Here is a 21846-nt window from a genome sequence, read left to right on the forward strand (position 1 = left end):
GGCAATACTTTTCTACTGCTGGCATCGTCGCTGTAGAAGCTTAACCCTGAATTATAGATTTCTACTCTATAAACAGCTTTGCTATCTCTTTTCATGCCAGCAGAAATTTGGCAGAGGCATATGCACTGCATTAGGTTAGCAAAATGACCCTGACCTCATTCGACTTGGCTGCGATTCAGTTGTTTGGTAACGTCTATAAATCATTTTGTAGAGATTAGCATTGGCTCAATCAAAAAGATTCCATGGACATTTTGTAAAGTTATGCAAACAAACTTATATAAGTCAGATTTTAAGCTTTTGTTAAATTTGCAGTTTCACTCCAAACAAGGCACAGTGCCACTTTGATGTAGGGGGCTACTTTCTGGGAATAATTTGCAGAGATACTATACAGGGAGTTGAGCAGCAAGATGTCAATTTACATTACACTTGAGCTTCTGCATGTCAGTACAGTCAGAGGAAGCAGTAATCCGGAAGGGAATTTTAAAGTCTATCAGTTCTGGGGAAGAAACTATTAGAGTAGAAGGTTTTCTGGCATTTGGGGATCTCTATTGTGTAGGGGTGGGATTTTGCTGCTTGTTGAGTTTGTCAGAGGTATTTACATTGAGGGGGGGATACGAGGGCTTGTAGTTTGTCAGAGCATCTACCATTAAAATACTTGTAAAACAGGCAGAGGGATGCAATATTTCGTTGATGGCACAGAGGTTGAACCCTAGCTGACAGTTCGGGACCTATTAGGTTGGCGACTCTCTTTTGAACCCTGTCCAGGAGGGAGAGACTAGTAACAGATGCATCAGTCCAAATGTGACAACAATACTCCATACATGGGCGAATGGTGGCCCTGTAGTGGTGCAGGATACTCTCAGGTGTAAGTAACTTTCGAGCATGGTAGAGAGAAACCACCTTCTTTGCAGCAGCCTTGGCAATGCCCTCAATGCATCTGTTACAACTCATGTTCCCCATTAATGTTAAGTCAAGGAGTTTGAATGAAGTACTTTCAGGTAATGTAATATTACCCAATGGCTATTAGTGGTTAAGAAGGAGTTTTGTAATTATTAAAGGAAAGAAGCTTAGTCTTAGTAGCATTGATCAAAAAGAAAAGAATGTGCTTCATTTTTTTCCTAAACTTTTTTTTTTACATCGAAATCACCCCTTATCAAGGCCCAGAGGCCACTCGAGGATAAGGGTTAATGGATATACATTAGTCAATGTGATTATAGCGTAGTAAACATAAGTAGTGGGAATTTTGTAAATTTGATTATTTTGGGGGACGGTTTATCAGGAACTTGTTTACGTTGGACTTGAAGACAATCAGATTGTAGTCAGCTGGAAAGCAGGCAATCCGAAGAGAGTTCCACAGGCGTGCAGTTCTTAGAAAGAAACTTTGTTCATGGAATCTACGTTTACGTTTAGGCACAGATAAAGAGTGCGGGGAAATTATTGATAGTGGTTTTGGCTAGACGAGTGTTTTTTGTGAATGTTTGGCGAGGGGGTACTATAGATTGAAGCTCAGACGAGCACTTGTCATGAGAATGGGACATGCTCGCAACATCTCTTCTGTGGAAAAGAGGTTGCAGGAAAGAGAATAGGGCATCCCCCACTTTCAAAAGAAAGTTATTATTCCTCAATCTGAAGCCGAAACTTTTTTTACTGCTATAAATAATGGAGATTTGGTATCTGTCTGAAACTGGAACTACACTATTATCTCTATTACTTGTACTTCTATTACGAATAGAGATTTCGGATTTGTGTATCTGAAGCTGAAACTATATTATTACTTCTATTGTATTATATTTCAGTGTTTAGTTCAGGGGCGTGTATTCGCTTTTTTTTTTTTTTTTACTTGAATCATCACTTAGGCCACTCAAGGATAAGGATGAATGTAATTTGGTAGTGTTGTAATCGTTAATGGTGTAGATTGGGTAAAATTTGATTATTTATAGGAATGGCTCACAAGAACTTGTTTACATTGGACTTGAAGGCTACCATGTTTTATTCAACTGGGAAGCAAGCCAGCAGAACAGTGTTCTACAGGCATGCAGTTCTGGGGAAAGAAGCTTTGTTCAGGGAATCTGTGTTTATATTTAGGCACAGATAGAGGGTGGAGAAAATCGTATATAGTGGTTGTAGCTAGTTGTAGCAGTTACAGAACTATTTTCTCTGGTGAATCAATGCCCCCCTCTGAGTCCTTCGGCCACAGGCTGACCTATCAGCTAACAGAGCACATTGACTCATCTTCTCCCTAAAAGTCTTGGGGGAACGTCAGCCAGTCAGAACCGGACTACCAGTGTAGCAACATCTATCCTCTTTCGTTCCCTGTCCACCGGACATCTCGCTATAGCATTGACTGTCCCGATTTGAGACAACTGCTATCCAGCCGGGGACGACATGATCCTGACTGACCTTCGACGACCTTAAAAGAACTTTTTTCTTCTTCTTCCCTTTTAGCAGCCTGACCTGCCAGTTCCTGCTACAAATAAAATACTCTTCAATGTTATTGTTTAAAAAGAAGTTTGTGTTTCTTTTGTGCCTTGTTCTTTGCTTTAATTTATTAGGAACGTATAACAATTACCTCTCTCCTAAATAGTCGAGTGGTTTTGTGAAAGTTTGGCAAGGGGGATCATAAATTAGAGTTCTGTCGAGTACTTGCCATGAGAATAATGATAGAGCAGAGACAGGCGACGTCTCTTCTGTGGGAAAAGCAGTTGCAGAGAAGAGAAAAAAAGCATCACCTACTAGATTTCGAAGCCGGTTTTGAACTCTATCAAGGCTGGATAGGGTGCTCCAAGCAGCTACTGCCCAGATGTGATAACAGTACTCCATTTTAGGGTGTATCTTGTTCTTATACAGATAGAGGATTGCATCAGCAGTGAGATACCTGTTGGAGCGGTATTGTCAGGAATTATCTCTTTCTTTAGGAGGGTTAGTATAGTATTAAATGTCTGTAGAACCTCAGACATTACTTATTCCTTTGAGGAGGCAGTAGTACCTGTTCTGTTGCAAAAGAGCCATCCTGGTAGACATTGCCTTTTCTGCTGAGGAAGGGTTATCAGACACCAACATGGAACAACTGTTTATTTATGAATTTATTTATTTGCCCACAATGCAACACAAACAAGGCACATTGCCACAGAAGTGTAAAGTGCTACTGTGAATTAGGGGCCAGATTTATAGGGGGCATCATAAATGAGGGGCTTTGCAACAAAATGCTTGTTCACATTACAGACGAGGGTCATTCCAAATGTAAGGCATCCTATATTTTTTAATTACAAAAAGTTGAAAAAAGAGTGGTATCATTAAAACAAGCAACATTTTGTACTCCAGAATTTATTTTTCTACATAGTCACCCCACCATTCACAACTTTTTATATACTACCGAGATTATAATATCTCCGATTTACAAAATGAGGTCGTAAATATCTTTTATTTCAGCGACTTTTATGTTACAAAATTCGTGTTGTGATTTCATTTTCTCTACTACTACTATGGCATGGTTTGACCTAGAAAACCACACGTTGACGTTCGTTTAACCACCTGCTTTTTTAAATGTTTAATTTCAACCATTATCACTTCCGTGCCCTTGTAGCGTCGTGGTAAGTTAGCAGGCTATTCGCCTCCAGTCTTTAAGTTCGACCCTACCTCCTCATCAATTCTTTTTTCTTTAACACCTACCAACACCCAGGCAACCCCGCTAGTCTTTTATAAAGGGGTGAAAGGTTTAACATACGTATGTACGAACATGTAATTGCGTCATTATCACTTCTCTCCTCTCGTAGCGTCATGATAAGTTATCAGGCTATTCACTTCAAGGCTTCGGGTTCAAGCTTACCTGCTCACCAAAACATTTTTCTTCTTTTACACCTCCTAAACACTGGGGCAACGCCAGGCACACCCGGTAGTCTATAATATAAATCTCACCTGTCTATTTAAATGTATGTATGTTTATAGGTCTGCCTAAAACTTTCGACAAAGGCGACATATTTTCATAAGATCGATATAATTTTGAAGCTCGACCTTTCTGGCAACAAATATTGATAAATTGGCTAAAACCATTAATTCTTTCACCCTCAAGTGGGCACTTTTCTACAGGGAGGGGTCGCTTTTTTCACCAATATTTTAGAAAGTCATCCCCTCTTTTTGATTGTCCAACCTTAATTTAAATCTACATCACTTCTGATTTGGCTATGGGCGCAGCAGCAAACATGTCACTATTTTTTTCATGTTCTTTTCCTCCATCGCAGTATGGGTTCATCCTGCCTGTCTGCTACCACTTTTTATCTTTTTTTGCTTAACACACACCTCCAAACATCCGGGCAACGCCAGGCACCCAGGCTAGTCTATCTCACCTGTCTGCTTGAATGTATGTATAAAACTTTTCTCAGCGGCATTAGACCTGGTCAAAACCGGTACCAGCTGAAAGGACAATATCTCGGTCGAATAATATGTGAGAATTAAAAAAAAAAACAGTAAATTATTTCCTATAAAAATAGACGTTTGCAACGAGGGAGGGTAGCAAAAAAAGCGTTCCTCCATGACAATTTTACCAAACACGCATGTGCAAATAACGTTCTTTCTTCAATTGGTTTAAATAGAAAAAAAAACGACGTTACTTTGCTGACATCATCGCAGAGCAGTGGTTATCGTGGCAGCGTCATTATTTTAAGGTTGCACGTTCACCCTGACATAACAGATAGTTTTTTTCGATTTTTAAAGTTTTAATCTTTAAATAGGGTTATTTATGCAATTTTTTTCGTTTGCTTGTTCTTTATTTTCCCTTTTATTATTGTTTTGATTTACCCCTCACCCCCGTGCTCCACACACACACCTCACCACACCCGGGCAACGCCGGGTACCCACGCTAGTTTTCTCTATAAGGATTAGTATAAGCTAGCAGGAACCGTTGAAATTTCATGGAACGAGAGATATATTTTATCAACAAATATGTTTTGATAAAGCTGATATTTTTCTGGATTGCGCAAAAAATTCAGTGGAAGGTTAAATTTGGGGGAGATGCGTGCAGGATGGAAGACTTTGATGATATGACCATGTTGAAAGAATTAAATCAACTGAAGTCAAGGGTCAATTCACAGGAGAAGGACAAGAAAAATATGGGAGGAAGTGATAATGTTTGCGTGTCTTGTTTTACGGCATAACTCTTTTCGGGTTCGGCTATTTTGGTAAAAGTCTACAACCTTCACGTTCTTTACATCTTCAAATATTTATTCACTAGTAGAACCTGTGGGAATTCCATGGAAGGAGAAATGTATCAAATCAAATATGAGTTTAGTAACATTTCTATGTAAAAGGTGCCCATATAGAACTGACCCAAATGAGATAAATTAATAAATACTCAGAAAGTAATATTGTGCTACATAGTTCAATACAACTAATAAAATCACATTGTAAAAGACAATCTTTAATTTACTCTTTCAGTTCAACAATTCTTGGAAGACAATGTTTTTTCTTACGCTCTGATTCTTTCGACTGCTTACATTTTTTTTTTCTTTTTTATAACATTTTTTTTACTTCTTTCTTCTGTGAAGGACCGCTGTTTGTCAAAATTACTATGAGTGTATTTCCCACACCATTACAACAATGATCATATATCATTATAATGATATTCGAAAATAATGCTACATCGAAGTGAAGTCATTCTCATTCTACTATCCAGGGTTTCCAGATTTGCCATTTTAAAGCCAAATTTCACAAATTTGGCCACTTTTGAAGCAGTTTGGCCTTCAAAAATTGTATTTAGCCTTTTTTAAAGCATAATGTACGGACTAACTATGGAAGGAACAAGCAGAACATTATACTTTGTGGAACGATAAATTTGTTGCCTTAAAAAAAAACAGCACTAGAACTTTATTTAAAAAATTTTATTGAAAACATCAATTCAAGTAACTTGATTATGTAGTAGAGCTGACATCTATTTAATGTAGCAACCTTCAGACTCAATCACTACTTTGATATGGGTCTGGAACTGGGAGCATGCCTTTTCCACAAGCGCCAGCGGGAGCTTGGCGAATACTCAGCAGATGGCTTTTGCTGTTGTGGGAGGCCATGGTGGTGATGCTCTCGATGTATTACCAAACGAAGTAGTCAAGCTCGGCAGGTTGGAGGAGGAGAAGGTGGACCAGTAAGAGAAGGGTACAACGTCAGAGCATTCCTTGGTCTTTTTGGGCGAGGACTGGCGTCAAGTCCTACTGCTTCACGTAGGGTCTACTAGCGGCCACCTGATTGCATCAGGGGATTATCACACTCTTCAGCACATCAAGATACACTTTGGTGTTGACTTTTAAGCCGACTTCAAAGATGTGAGGTGGCATGATGTGGCCCTCACTTGAAACCACATCAAAGACCATAGCGGTGGCCACAAACTTTGTTTTCATAATCCTGTGCATGCCCCTGTTATTCGTGGCAATCCAGCAATGCATTTTGATGGTGCTGGCAATGGTCCTGTTGTCTTAACTTGGATCGGTAGAGAGCATGAGTTGTACAGCGACGCATCTCCGATCACGCTTGTTGAACATTGTTACTTTCAGACATGACAGAAGGCTTCTATCGCTCTTGGGATTTGTACACAACTGATCAACTAGTAGATGGTCTGTAACAAAAAATGAAAACCGGTTTTCATCAAACGGAAATGGAATCATGTTGTCTTTTCTAGGGCGAAGATTTTATCGTTCCACTCTGTATAGATAAGACGGCAAAAAAAAATAATTTATTTTTTAGTTGGGTGTCACCATTTATCAAGGCCCAAATGTCACTCGAGGATAATGGTTAAGTGAGTGTCAGTTGGACGTGGTAATGATAATGGTGATTGGACAGAATTTGATTATTTCAGAGGGTGGCTCAATAAGAATTTGTTTACATTGGATTTGAAAATGACCATCTTGTCGTCAGCTGGAAAGCAACCCTTTCGATATTGCGTTCCACGGACGGGCAGTTTTAGGAAAGAAACTTTTTTCATGAAAGTTTAAAATTGAGTGTGTACATTAACTGTTTAATGCATAAAAAAAGATTTTTGGAAAAATTGGTCATACTAGCGGATACTCACCCCAGCCATCTTTTTCTGCATCTTCTGATTTACTTTTTTCTTTTATTTCAAGTGGTGTTTCAAAGGTGAATGTGTTTTGATTGGTGAACGACCCGAAGCCATAAACGGACAGTGGGGCGAATGGGCCGAATGGACAACTTGTACTCGCACTTGTGGAGCCGGAGTCTCCACCAGCCAACGTCACTGTGATAATCCTCCGTAAGTAACTCTCACTTCCCTTATTTTATCCTTTAGTTCTCGTATTCTATCTGGCACTCCTTCTCAACCTCAAAGCCTAACACAGGCACCCCATCTTTTAAGCGCTTATGGTACTTGCTTAAGATTCCATATTTTATTAGAATTAGAATTAATTATATTATTATTATTATTTATTAATTTATTAATTGCGGACTATTATCCTCATCTTTCTTAGTTGTCGTTTCACGACGTTTAGGCCAATTATTCCTCTGGTCTTTGTCAGGTGGTATTTGCGATGAGATAGAAACTCTGAATCTCCTAACTGCATTCTCAGCAATTACTGCTATCCATAGGGTTTGGCCAAAACCGTGGTGAGATGACAACAACTATGGATGGCAGTAATTGCTGAGAATGCAGTTAAGAGATTCTCGTCTGTTCTCTCTCTCAGCTGTCGAAAAACTAACAGCCCACCATACTTCCAACTCGTTCTTTTCATAACAGTTTCTGTCCTCCTATGCAAATTAATGCCATGTGGATATTACTGAGCCTTTTGCAAATGAAAATTTTTTTCTTCTCTTTCCTTCCCTCATTCCGTCACCGGACAGGAAAGAGAGAGGCGCACCCGCTTGTGTAAGTCATTTTCTTCTTTTCTTTCACCACGTAATCAATTTCCCTAATGTTTATTTATTTATTTGTAGACTGTTATCCTCAACTTCATAGTTGTTGTTTCACAACGTTTCAGCCAATTACTCCGCTGGCCTTCGTCAGATTGTTAACCGCAATGGGATAGGAATCATGAATTTCTTAACTGTATCCCCAGTCTTCTCTAGTTGTTATTTTACCACGTTTTGGCCAACAAAATCCTCTGGCCGGCTTTGGGTAGGATTGAAACAGCTATCTTCAGACTTTCAATCCTTTCAATTTAGGTTTCAATCCTACCCGAAGCCCGTCTGTGGAACTCTGTTCTACTGGCTTGCTTTTCAGCTGACTTTTTTTTTTTTTTTTTTTTACATGTAGGTCACCACTTATCAAGGCCCGAAGGCCACTCAGGGATAAGGGTTATTGTATGTACAGTAATCAATGAGATAGTATTGTAGTAATCATTAGTATTGGGGGTTTTGATAGAGTGTCTTACTTAAGGGGGCGGTTTGTCAGGAGTTTGTTTATGTTGGACTTGAAGACGTCCAAGTTGTAGTCAGGTGGGAAACAGGCAAGCGGCAGAGAGTTCCACTGGCGTGCAATTCTAAGAAAGAAGCTTTGCTCATGGAATCTACGTTTGGATTTAGGTACAGATAAAGAGTGGGGAAAATTGTTGACAGTAGTTTCAGCCAGACGGGTGTTTCTCATGAAAGATTGACGAGGGGGGACAAGGGACTGCAGTTCAGACGAGCACCTGCCATGGAAATAGTGATAAAACAAAGACAGGCTCGCAACGTCTCTTCTGTGGGAGAGAGGTTGCAGCGAAGAGAAAAGGGCATCCCCCACTAAACCACAAAGTCTATTTTGTACTCTGTCAAGGCAGGATAGGTGTTTTTAGCAGCTCCTGCCCAGATGTGGCAGCAGTACTCCATCCTTGGGCGTACTTGGCTTTTATACAGATAGAGAATTGCATCTGTAGTGAGATATCTTCTGGAACGATAGAAGGATCCCACCACTTTCCCAGCGTCCCTGGCAACAATGTATTGTCTTCAGCGTCCCTGACTACAATGTATTGTCTTCAAGTTCAATGTAAACAAGTTCTTGTTAAGCCATACCCTTTAATAATCAAATTATACCCAATTTTCAACACTAACAATTACTATGTTGCTATCCCATTGACTCACGTACACTAAATATCCTTGAGTGGTCTTCAGGCCTTTATAAGTGGCGACTCCTTTGTAAGAAAAACAAAAAAAAACTCATTATTTACTTCAATAGTGCTGAATACATGAGTAGATACGTGGCCTTCATAATGTATATCATCAAGGCTTGTAAGCTGAAAAATGACGCAACTGCTGAGGTTCTAGCAAGCAAGATCTGTTGAATAGTCAAACTGTCGGTAATGAATTGAAACATTTTTACAAAATTCATTAGAAAGTTTAAAAATTGCATTAAAAAAAGAGAAAAATATGATAATTTGTACTGAAACTCCATTCAATATTAAAATAAAAAACAATACAAAACGGAAAAATTGTGTGTTTATGCGTTAAAAGTAATCATTTCGTTGTTTCATGGATTTTAAAGACTAAAATACGTTCATAATCTATAATATAAATCTCACCTGTCTGTTTATATGTATGTGTGTATGTGTGTATGTCTTTCGACGAAGGCGACGGATTTTCATGAGATCAGTACCGTTTTGAAGCTTGACCCTTCTGATGACAAATATCGAAAAATTGACTAAAAACATTAATTCCTTCATCCTCTGGGCATTTTTCTACAAGAAGTTTCGCTTTTTTTCGCCGATATTTTCGAAAGTCATCCCCTCTTTTTGATTGACTAGCCTTAATTTAAACCCTTGCCTCTACCGGTTTGGCGATGGACACAACGGCAAAGACGTCACTTAAAATTTTTTTTTTTTTAACGTTCTTTTCCTCCTTCGCACATTCGGGCGCTGTTTTACAATTTGTCACTGTTCAGAGGGAGACAACTTTCGTTTAATTAGAAATTCGTTCATTTTTTTTTTTCATCTCATAATTTAGGACGCGATATTTTAAAAAAATCAAAACATTAAAAAAAAAAAACTGTGACAATTTTTTGTTTTAATGTAACAAAGTTGCATTAATAATACAAAATGTAGTCTTTACGCGACTATTAAGAGAAAACCAATGAAACCACGTTATTTTCATTAGATGAAGACATTTAAAGAATTTCGGCAACTTTTCTTAATTTAAAAGTAAATGTTACGGTAAGGTTTTTAAGAAATTAGTCTTTAACCTTTAAAAAAATACCAAGAATGAAACTCTTTAATAAAATAAGGATGAAACTGTAGCAGAAACAAATAGAACTCTTTTCTTGTGCGTCAGTGCCTCCCCTGACTGTGCGATATGGCACATACTGACCAATTAGAGGCATAGCGCAGGGATCTTTCTTACCCCTTAAGGAACTATAACTGCTTCCGTCCCGGACGAGAAAAACTCTTCCCTTTTCCAGCAAGACGTCAAAAAGAGCGGACCTGTTTCCTCACTCTCTCTCTCTGCCTACACCGGTATCGACGATTCCCACTTGGGAATAACTACCGGGCAAAGGCAGACGAGTTCTATCCTAGATATATCTTTTTCGGCATCTTACCCTTTGCTTCAATAAACCTTTTCCTTGTGAAATTTTACGAAGTTGTTTGCTCGTTTATTCAATAGCTTGTGTTGAAATATTTATTTTATTAGGGAGTGCACGAAAAGCATTAACTCAACTCCCTAAAAACTTTTAAAGCTGCAGCGACCTTTTTTTTTTTTTTAGTGTAACAAAGCTTATAACACCAACAGTTTTGTATTATTACTGTTACCAACTTTGTTACATTTAAAAAAAAAAATCGTCACAGCTTTTCTTTTTTAGTTTTAATTTAAGAAACATATCGCGTCCTAAATTATGAGATGAAAAACTGAACGAATAAACGAGAGTTGTCTCCCTCTGAACAGTGACAAATTGTAAAACAGCGTCCACATTCTCACTTTAATCATGTATAATAATATACACGTACCTAATTTTATAAGAATATAGAATTGTCAAGTTATTTTTAGGAACTGGCAAAAATGGGCGGACAAAGATATGGGCACCTAGTTTTGAAAGCTGATTTATCATAATTTTTTTGTAGGTTTCCGACTACTTTTTGATTGTATTTGAAAGATTGAAGACTAAAGTTAATTTTCAAAAGGAAAAAAAATATTTGTACACGTGAAAAAAAAAAGTTATGAAAATTTTTCATGGCGAGCTAACCAATTCAGCTAAATTGTGAAGTTAAATAAATTAATTGTAGAAATCCTTTAAAAGATAAATATTAGTTTTCTGGATCTATTTCAAAGATAATTAGTAAAGTCCTAAGATATTGAATTAAATTAAAAAAAAAACACACCTTGTTTGTACAAAACATAAATTAATTAGCCTAAAAACTGAGTGATTCTGTCATTCGCAAAACACAACAAACTAAATTTTTGTAAACATAGGATATACGAATGCCCAAAATTTCAAGCAGTCATAAGACTGTGAAAATGACGTCATGTAAATTAAACGGGAGGAAGGGGTGTGATATTTTTCTTTTTTTCCCAGACGTGCATCCGTAATTCCTATTCTGAACGTTAGTATAAATTTTAACATTTTTTAATTTAATTATTTTTCTATGTTGCTGTTTTTGAATTCATTTTTTTTTTTAAATTATTGTTCAATATTATATAAAAATTATGGGGTTTGTATTACTGTACACATAGATTCGAAAAAGTTGTCAAAAAACAAATACATAACAAATAAATGCTATCAAATGCAAGATAAGTTACTTTTCTACCTAACTGGATATATTTTTCGTGTTTTTATTCAATGTAACATGTTTATTCAGCTCGAAAAGCATACAGTGTTTACCGATGTATTGGAAAATTCAAAATGGCGGCCGACTCTCTCTTTAACACGGTAAGTTCAGGAAAAGATGTTATAAATAATAAACTAAACATAATACTGTTCGAAATTCGCTCATTATATGTTACCGTGACATAAGTGGACATATATTCGGTGTTTTTTAAATAGTATTTTGTCTAGTTTATTATTTATAGCACCTTTTCCCAAACTTACCATGTTAAAGAGAGTGTTGGGCGCCATTTTGAATTTTCCAATACATCGGTAAACACTGTATGTTTTTCGAGCTGAATAAACATGTTACATTGAATAAAAACACAAAAAATATATCCAGTTAGGTAGAAAAGTAACTTATCTTGCCTTTGATAACATTTATTTGTTATATATTTGTTTTTTGACAACTTTTTCGAATCTATGTGTACAGTAATACAAACCCAAATTATGTTATGCCGAAAGTTTCACATTCTTGTGAACAAGGAAATTATTAAAATCTTGCATATAAAAATTATACAAAACCTGCAATTTAAAAAAAAAAAAAGTAGAAATATTTTTTGCAATTATAATTTTTTTGTGAAAATGTTAAATAAGTAATTCTTAATTCAGTGGTAATGTCGGTAGTTCGAACAATTCATTTTTCTTTGAGTTAAATCGAATTCATTAATGCGGATCTAGGGGCGTTTTTCATAATGTTCTTGTAAAAATTCTTTTCTTTTATTTTTATTGTTACAAATTACGATGCTTTATTTATATAAAAAAAAAGCAAAAATAAATTCTTGCGTTTTTTATTTACTACTGAAAACCATAACATTAGCAAAGGTATTTTTTGTTTAAACAAAATAATACATTTTCACTAAGATTTAAATAAAAATAATTAGTTCATTATATTCCGCGATGATCATTTGATAAATACTGAAAATTTCATTAAAATTGGTTAATTGAAGAGAAGACAATATTGCACAATAACATGGTGGTGGTGGGGAGGGGGGAATAATTCAGTATATAACACCAGGACTCAGGAGCAGATGATTTGAAGAAATAAAAATTTATTTATAAAATGTAAGTTTTTTTTTTAGTTCCTATTTAAAATGTCTCCCCACGGGACAGTTAGACACCAGGGTTGTTTTTTAACGTGGAGAAAAGGAACAAAAATAAAAATTGTCTCAGTCGTGAAGGATTTTTCCTCCACTGACAGAGAACAAGAAATTGAAGTGCAGCATCTGAAGAACAGATACTACACTTTGATTTTGTCCCGAAGGCCAAGTACCTATTTACTATGCCTCCCCACGGGACAGAGTTAGACACCAGGGTCGTTTTTTAACGTGGAGAAAAGGTACAAAAATAAAAATTGTCTCAGTCGTGAAGGATTTCTCCTCTACCGAAAGAGAACAAGAAATAGAAGTGCAGCATGTGAAGAACAGATACTACACTTTGATCTTGTCCCGAAGGCCAAGTAAAGTTGATTTTATGCAAAGTAGCATTTAAAAAAACTTCAATTTTCAACTGTATACTGTACGTTTGACAAGGGAGAGTACTCTTGATTTAATATTCAAGTTTTCTCCCTTTAATTCTTGTGGATCTTGTTTGATATTTCAGTTTAGTAACATCCTCCTTGACCGGGATGCCGAGATCACAGTGTAGTATCTGGTCTCAAATCCACTGTGTTATTATTATTATTATTATTATTATTATTATTATTATTATTATTATTATTATTATTATTATTATTTTTTTTTTTTTTCAACTGTACATTAATGATTAATTTTTAAGATAATTTTTCTTAATTTTCATTTGCAAAGGTCGCTGGAAAAATGGTGGGATCCGTGTCGTATATCTCACTGCTGATGTAATTTTCTATCTATATAAAAGCCAAGTACGTCAAAGGATGGAGCAGAATACTGTTGCCACATCTGGGCAAGAGCTGCTAGAAGCAGCTTATCCTGCCTTGACAGAGTTCAAAATAGACTTCATAGCTTAGTGGGGAATGCCCTTTTCTCTTCCTTGCAACCTCTTTCCCACAGAAGAGACGTTGCGAGCCTGTCTTTGTTTTATCGTTATTTCCATGGCAAGTGCTCGTCTGAGCTCCAATCTCTGCCCCCCTCGCCAATCTTTCACGAAAAACATCCGTCTAGCTCAAACCACTGTCAATAATTTTCCCCACTCTTTATCTGTACCTAAATCAAAAGGTAGATTCCATGAACAAAACTTCTTTCTTAGAACTGCATGCCTGTGGAACTCGCTTCCATTTGTCTGCTTCTCACCTGACTACAACTTGGTTGTCTTCAAGTCCAACATAAACAAATTCTTGATGAATTGTCCCTTAAGTAATCCAATTTACCAAATCTCCATTACTAACGATTACTACAATATTATCCCATTGACTACGTTGTCCTCGAGTAGCCTACGGGCCTTAATAGGTACTGACTCCTATATAAAAAAAGATTTTTTAAAAGTTATTTTTTATAGTTATTTTTTTATTTTTATTCTTTTTCACCTTAAGCAAGGCATATTCCTACTTGGACGTGAGAAGCTACTAAATTGTAATTGTGTCTACAGAGACATTGTGGGGAGTTTAGCTGCAGGGTTTGTTCACATTACATTTAAACTTCTGCATATAATTACAGTCAGGAGAGCAAGAAACAGAGAGGGAATTCCAAAGTCTAGCAGTTCGCAGGAGGAAACTATGAAGGTAGATAGGCTTTCTAGCATCTAGAGACCTTTATAGGGAATGGGGTTTGAGTTTGCTGCTTGTCGATTTAGTTTGAAGTATGTACGTTAAGAGGGCGCACCTGCTATGAGTTCATCATGCACATTTAATTAAATTATTTGTAAACCAAACACAGTTATGAAACATTGCGGCGATGAGGTTAGGATTAGATCTTCACTGAAAGTGTGTGATGTATTAGATTGGAGACTTTTTAACACCCTGCACTGTTTTACAATTTGTTATTGTTCAGAGGGAGACAACTCTCTTTTACTAAGAGATTCGTTCATTTTTTTTTTAATCTCATAATTAAGGACGCTAATATTGCTGTTAATAAGTTTTCATGTGCGGTTTACAAAAACATACCTTTATGTTTTTTGTTCTATTTTTTGAAGCGTGGTATTCAATTATAGAACTTGTATAGTTTTTTAACAGGTTATCTTCTGCAGTATAATTAACCATTTTTCTGTAAGTAATGCACTGACATAAACCGGGCAGGAGAGCCGTTTAATATTTCACAAAAATTCTGCGGGGGTGTTGTGGCGGCCACGGGTGCTTCTGTTAATGTCGACTTGTTACTTACGGAAAAGCTATTAAATAAACTGCAGAAGCATCTGTTAAAAACTATACGTTCTATAATTGAATACCCCTCCTCAAAAAAAAAAAAAAAAAAAGAACAAAAAACATAAAAGTATGTTTTTTGTGAAAAAAATGAATGGATCTCTTAGTAAAAGAGAGTTGTCTCCCTCTGAACAATGACAAATTGTAAAATAGCGCCGATGTGACAAGAATAGTCTATGCATGAGCGAATTGTGACTTTGGAGAGATACAGGATATTCTTGGGTGTGAGTAATCTTATAGCGCGGTTGTTGAACTCCTTAATAATTAGATTTGAGTTGAAGATGATTTCACAATGGAAGAAAAGTTGGCTGAGGATTTTAGAATATTTAACTAAGTTAACATATAAATTCGATATATATATATATATAATTTTCGTTTTAAAGGTCTGTGTATTAGTAATTTAAAAAATGACTTACCCTACCAACCATTAACCTTATGTTCGACTGGCACTCCAGATTATAGTTAGTGGTTTAATAAATATTTGGATTTTAGTATCTTTTAAATCCGAAATTAGAAATCACCAAATAAAAGCTGACGCTTATGTCAACTGAAACTCAAATCTAAGGTAGATAACCAGCATAAACATAGCAAAAATTAAGCATATTTTGCAAGGTATAATTTGGGACGTTTATAAATTAACGTACACAAAACAAAAAGTAAACAACCTGTTACAATGAAACGATGTTAATTAATAAACAACAAAAAATATATAAACTCGTTAATTAACGAAAATAAAAAAATCATATCACATACTTCTCCTTTTTCTGCCAAAGAAACTCCATGAAATGAATTTTCGGATGTGTCTTTTGGCATGAGACAAAAAAAATCTTCATTTCAAAAGAAGAAATTTGTTTTTCTTTAGTTTAGTTAATCAGTCAGGGTCGTGTTTTTTTTTGTTTTGTTTTTTTAGGGAAATTCTAGATAAAAAAATGTTCACAATATTTCTTTTAAAAAAGTTAAATACTTTAAAATTTTTTTTCCTTTACCATATATATTTTTATTTTTTTTAACTTTTACAAGGGACATAACTCTTCAAAAGAATATGTACAGTTATTTCCCCTGCTGATAAAAGCCACCTCTCTTTTAACAAGGAACGCGCGTTTTCTTTTACTACTGACTGAATTTTTGTTATACTTTCTTTTTTTTTTTTTTTTACACGGTGGTCACCTCTTATCAAGGCCCTGAAGCCACCCAGGGATAAGGATTATTGCAAGTACAGTATGTTAGTGTGGAGATTTGATGAAGTGTTTACTTAAGGGGGGGTTCATTAGGAATTTGTTAACGTTGGACTTGAACACATCCAAGTTGTAGTCAGGTGGGAAGCAGGTAGACGGAACAGAGTTCCGCAGGCGTGCAGTTCTAAGAAAGAAGCTTTGTTCATGGAACCCGCGTTTTGATTTAGGCACAGATAAAGAGTGGGGGAAATTTTTCACAGTGGATTCAGCTAGACGGGTGTTTTTCATGAAAGATTGGCGAGGGGGAACCAGAGATTGGAGTTCAGACGAGCACCTGCCATAGAAATAACGATAAAACAAGGATAGGCTTGCAACGTCTCTTCTGTGGGAGAGAGGTTGCAGAGTAGAGAAAAGGGCATCCCCCACTAAACCACGAAGTCTATTTTGTACTCTGTCAAGGCAGGATAGGCTGTTTTTAGCAGCTCCTGCCCAGATATGGCAGCAGCATTCCATCTTTAGAGGTACTTGGCTTTTATATAGATAGAGAATTGCATCAGTAGTGAGATATCTTCTGGAGCGGTAGAAGGATCCCATCATCTTTCCAGCGACCTTGGCAACAGACTTGATGTACGTGTTCCATTTCAGATCAGGAGAAAAGGACAAACCCAGAAGCTTGTCAAAACATGGGGCTTCTCCTAGATGAGAGCCATCCATTTCAATTGATGCCAGATGGAGATCAGAACGTTGATGATGTAAAGATAGGGGTTTGGTTTTAGATGCATTAAAGGTAACCAGCCATCCTGAACGTTAGTGAGATTCATATTTCCCATCAACACCTAAAAAATTTTACAAGTGAAGCATTTATAATCTCGTTGACAGATGGAATCAACTTATGAAGAGCAAAAGTCGTTATCTATACATAAATATGATAGCGTGTTATTTTGTGTGTTGCACTTACATCTTTTTTCTTCCGAGTGACTGTCGTTTAATTGTTATGACCTTCCATTTCTTGTAATAAATAATTTTTATCAAGAATTCTTCATAAGTTTTGGTTTCGGTTTCGGTTTCGATTATATTGATAACTGAATGAACTCAAGTTATGTATATATATTTTTTTTCTTCATAAGTTTTGGTTTCAGTTTCGATTGAAGCTGATGATCCCAAGTCATATAGATATATATATTTTTTTATTTTTGAAATCACAACTTTATAATATATTAAAATCAATAGAAAATTGATTCTATAATAATATATACAAAATCTGCATGAATTAAAATATCATATTTAAAGTGTGTTTTACGGGCGTCCCTGCTAGCTTTGATAAATACTTTTGCAGTTTTCACAAAAGAGCTACAATAATATCAGGGCATCTCCATTTACACTGAACATCCACAGAATGTCAACATCAATATATTACGTACGAAAGAGTCCACTGTGGAATTTCCACAAGTCCCATAATTGTTATGAATAAAGAATTTCATCAACAGTTTTTATTTTCAAGATGAAATTTGAAATCGGCAAAAACTTTTGCGACAACCTGATAACTCTCAGGCGCTCATTGGCAAAATAAGTTTAGTTGCATTTAATTATATCAAAATTTAATCTAATTATGTCAGCTTCAGTAACTACAATAATTTTGGTTATATTCAAACATCTTAATTATCCAAATGGTTGCCCAAACAAGAAATGGCAGAAAGCACTTTACTTTCTCTATGAAATAAACCTAAATTTCCAAACTTTTGTGGAACACATTACCACGCAACTGTTTACCTACGGACTACAACATAGTCTTTTGGAATCCAATATCAACAAATATTGCCATAAACCGTTGTCATAAAAAATCAAAACTTTGTTCAGTCCTCTCATAATATTCTTCATCATTCTACTGGCAAAGAATGTCTACAGAGAAATTATGTTGCCAGGGTACGTGTTAGAAACATGTGCATTAAATTCACATGCTTGGACCACGTGCTGACGTCACAAAGAAATATAGATTTAATATATATACTTAGACTACAAAAGGGGTCTGAGTGAGTTCGGAAGAGAGAATTAGTTAGTTTGGCAGAGCGAATCGGAAGACTGGCAAAGTTAGCTGAAACTCCTTAGGAGTGAAAGGGCCAGGAAAAGACGGCATGTAGTAATGTAGCAGGCATCGAATTTCAATCACACCAGCTGGATGAATAAACGTCTTGTATTTGTTATGCGAATTTTTGTCTTCATTTGTCATTCAACCACAAGGTAATGTGTTTTGTCTTCCCGTTCATATGATCATAACGTTGTTCCATCGTCTTGTATAAACATTACATTTCTCTTCACATCTATTTCTCAACTTCAGTATCATAAGAATTGCTCTCTCTATCACTTCTATTCTAAATGTGGATTCCCCAAGTATTGGGTCTCGTCTTGTCTGTATGTAACCCCCACCCCCTTTTAACAACCAGTAACTTAACATGAACGCAGTTCACGACATGCTTAATGAAATATGGACCTCTTCAGTGTTTTAGTTATGTACTACCCGGCATTGGCTCATCAAAAAATATGTATAAATATTATATTTTAATTCATGCAGATTTCTTATTTATTATTAAAAAACCAGAGCTTTGTTGATTATTATTCAATGTATAGTAATGATTTCAAAACTTATAAAAACAATATGACTTGGATACCATCTGCTTGAATCAAAACTAGAAAGTTCAGCACTCCAGCCTTAGTTCTTGCCATCTGAGCTACGGACAGATAAATATGAATGGTTAAAATTTATGCAACTTTGAGCTAAGAATGATTGTTTAATTTTTGAGTATGCGCAAAAGTAACAGCAAATGTTTTATTCAACATACCCTGCCAAGGTCAACTGTTTTGTTTTCGATTTTGACCCCTTATCAGCAAGTTTTGCAGGCTAAAAAAAAACAAATCAAAAGTATACAACAAGTTCAAATATCCTACATATTTCAACTGTAGATTGAATATTCAGAGAAGAGTTTGGTAGAGAGTTTTTGCACACAAACCAAGGTCACTTTTATATATATATATATATATATATATATATATATATATATATACATATATATTTCAGTGTGCTGCAACGTTTACATCTTAAATTCTACACAATTATGCAGAATGTAGAAACTATGAATAAATAGAATTCAACAATAGTAAAATGAAATCAGTCATGATAAAAAAAAAACATAAAAATGAATAAGTAATTAATTAACGCTCGTTTTTCAAAATAAATTTGCAAATTAGTTAACCTTCATGTAGTCGTTTGCATATCCATGACTGAGTATATTAAAAAGTTTGTTTTAATAATTTGTAACGAGAAAAGGTACTCATACGCTTTTATTATCAATGCCAGAGCAAGAAAAAAATCAACTTTATATTTTAAAATAACCTTGTTTTTTTTTTTTAATGTATTTTACAGCCCTTCTAATGGTGGTAAATATTGTATTGGAGAAAGGAAACGATATCGAATCTGCAAAACCGAGGTAAGTCTTCATGTTGCATATCCTTAAAGTCTGATGTCTTGTATACAGGCTCAAATAAAATACAGCTTTGTTAGACTTCATTCCTTTGTGGGGTTATAGTTTTGTAGCAGAATTAACAATAACCGAAATCAGGCGAAATAGAGAGCTTACCTCATATACGTCTGTTGTGTTTCTGGCTGGGCGGAAGAGAGAGTTCCAAGATGGCGTCCATGGGTTTTTATTAGCGTTGACCCCATGCAATTCTCGTAGAATCGCGTTTACTCTTGCGTGATTATGCGAATATATAATTCCCAGCTGGTATAAAGGCAGGACGCTGGAAAGCAGTGAGATGTGTCCGGCAAATTGTGTGCAGGTGATTCTGGCGAGTTGCTTGTTCTTTGTGACGAACCACGTGTCTGCGAGAAGCGGGTTTTTTTTTATTGTTTTTTTCTGCTTCTTCTTTCTCTACGATTATTACAGCCAAGAAATCCCTCTCTTCTAGAGGTGGGCGATACTGACTATTTCCTATCTGTGTTCCTGATTTTTTTTTTTCTGTCTACTACATTTTGCTTCAAGGTTTAGCAAAATACAACTTGTCAAAAGCGTTTCCTAACCTTTCCCCCAAAGGAGAGGTTAGAGTTAGGGAGCTCTCATACCCTGCATATCATAACCAAAATATATGCTTGTTACTGAATGTAAACAATAAATCGTAACAACACAATTAAATCAAAACTTCTGCTCCTCCTGGGACTGAGATATTTCACCAGCTATCGTTTTTGTGTGGGTAACATTCTTGTTGGAATTAAAACTTCACAACACCCAAAGAAAATAAGACTAATTTGTAAAAAAGTCAGCACCATTTTTTTTAAGCTGTTTGTGTGCCTTGATGAACTGCTTCCTCTCCATTGTCGATCCAGCAACCCTACTTCGTGTACCTTTGTTCGGCTGATAAACTTAATCCCTTCTTTTTAAAATTCCTAACGCTTTGGAAGGAATGTCGTTATCAATTGCAAACCAACAAATCATAATAGCACTATTAAACACACCGATCCTCCTGTAACTGAGGCCCTTCATCCTCGATCGTGTTACTTTTCTTGTTCCCTCCCTCTTTGAGTCATATAATGTCACGTCCATATTTGATATTTCAGCTTCATCCATGTGTTGGCAATATATCATTCGCTTTGTATGTGATAGCCAGGTATATGTGTATTTTTTTATTTTTTTATTAAAGAACTTTTTTTACAAAAAGAAAAGAATAATAGAGAAGTAAAATAGGTGCTTCTATATTATAAAATGCTTGGACCCTATGTACTGTTCATAACTTTATGTGCATATATATATACTAGCAGAAGTACCCGTCGTTGACTGGGTTCAACTTTGTTTCCTTTCGTAGCCAAGAGTGACCAACAAAATGATGTTTCCTTACAAAGAGAAAATGTTATATATATAATAATATGAATATACAAGAAATAAATGTTACCATAGTCAATAAAAGTTACTTTTATGATAGAAAAGTTCATTGGTTTGTATTTTTAAGTAGTTTGTAATAAAAAAATGTTTTTTAATTCACGGACCGGTTTTCAAAAATCAAAATGGCAGCGACTTTGAAATGGAGAGTTCCGTTTTCAATTTGAAGGAGGGGCAACTGAGCATTTTGTGTAAACAATTTAAGAGAATTCCGTCAACGTAAGGAATATTTATAAACCAATTTTAATGTTTTCCGTTATTTTGTGCTTGAGGAATATTCGATTATGGCATGTGTAGTTTATATAAAAATTCATTTAAGTAGTTATCGCCTCAAATTTCGTTTTAATTTCGGTTCGCTGAAAATATTTCAAGTAAAGAGCATTAAAAACTATTAAAAATAAACATGAACTGAACTTTTATTGACTTTGCTAACATTTATTTCTTGTATATTTATTTCTTCGGCTAGTCGTTTGTTGGCTTTTCTGCTAAACACTCTTACTAAATAATATCGACGAAATATCGAAAAACAAAGAAACAAAAACAGTTTTGAAAAATAATGAAACTTTACTTACTTTAGTAAAATAATCCGAAACAGTAAAATGGGATATTAAAAAAGTAAACACGTAATTACTTTAGTTTTTTAAAGCAAAG

The 21846-nt window shown here is 35.6% G+C and overlaps 1 protein-coding gene across 1 annotated transcript in view; it reads left to right on the plus strand.

The window, feature by feature from the left end:
* LOC145249495 (A disintegrin and metalloproteinase with thrombospondin motifs 6-like) overlaps positions 1-21846 on the plus strand; it is a 733443-nt gene that overhangs the window by 329203 nt on the left and 382394 nt on the right. The window contains exons 11-12 of the mRNA XM_080111103.1: positions 7107-7252; positions 19686-19749. Coding sequence (XP_079967229.1) covers positions 7107-7252; positions 19686-19749 — 210 coding nt within the window. The remainder of the gene's footprint in view (positions 1-7106; positions 7253-19685; positions 19750-21846) is intronic.

The sequence above is a fragment of the Euprymna scolopes genome, chromosome 28, assembly GCF_053919585.1.
Source record: "Euprymna scolopes isolate OS-2025 chromosome 28, ASM5391958v1, whole genome shotgun sequence".
NCBI classification, from domain to species: domain Eukaryota; kingdom Metazoa; phylum Mollusca; class Cephalopoda; order Sepiida; family Sepiolidae; genus Euprymna; species Euprymna scolopes.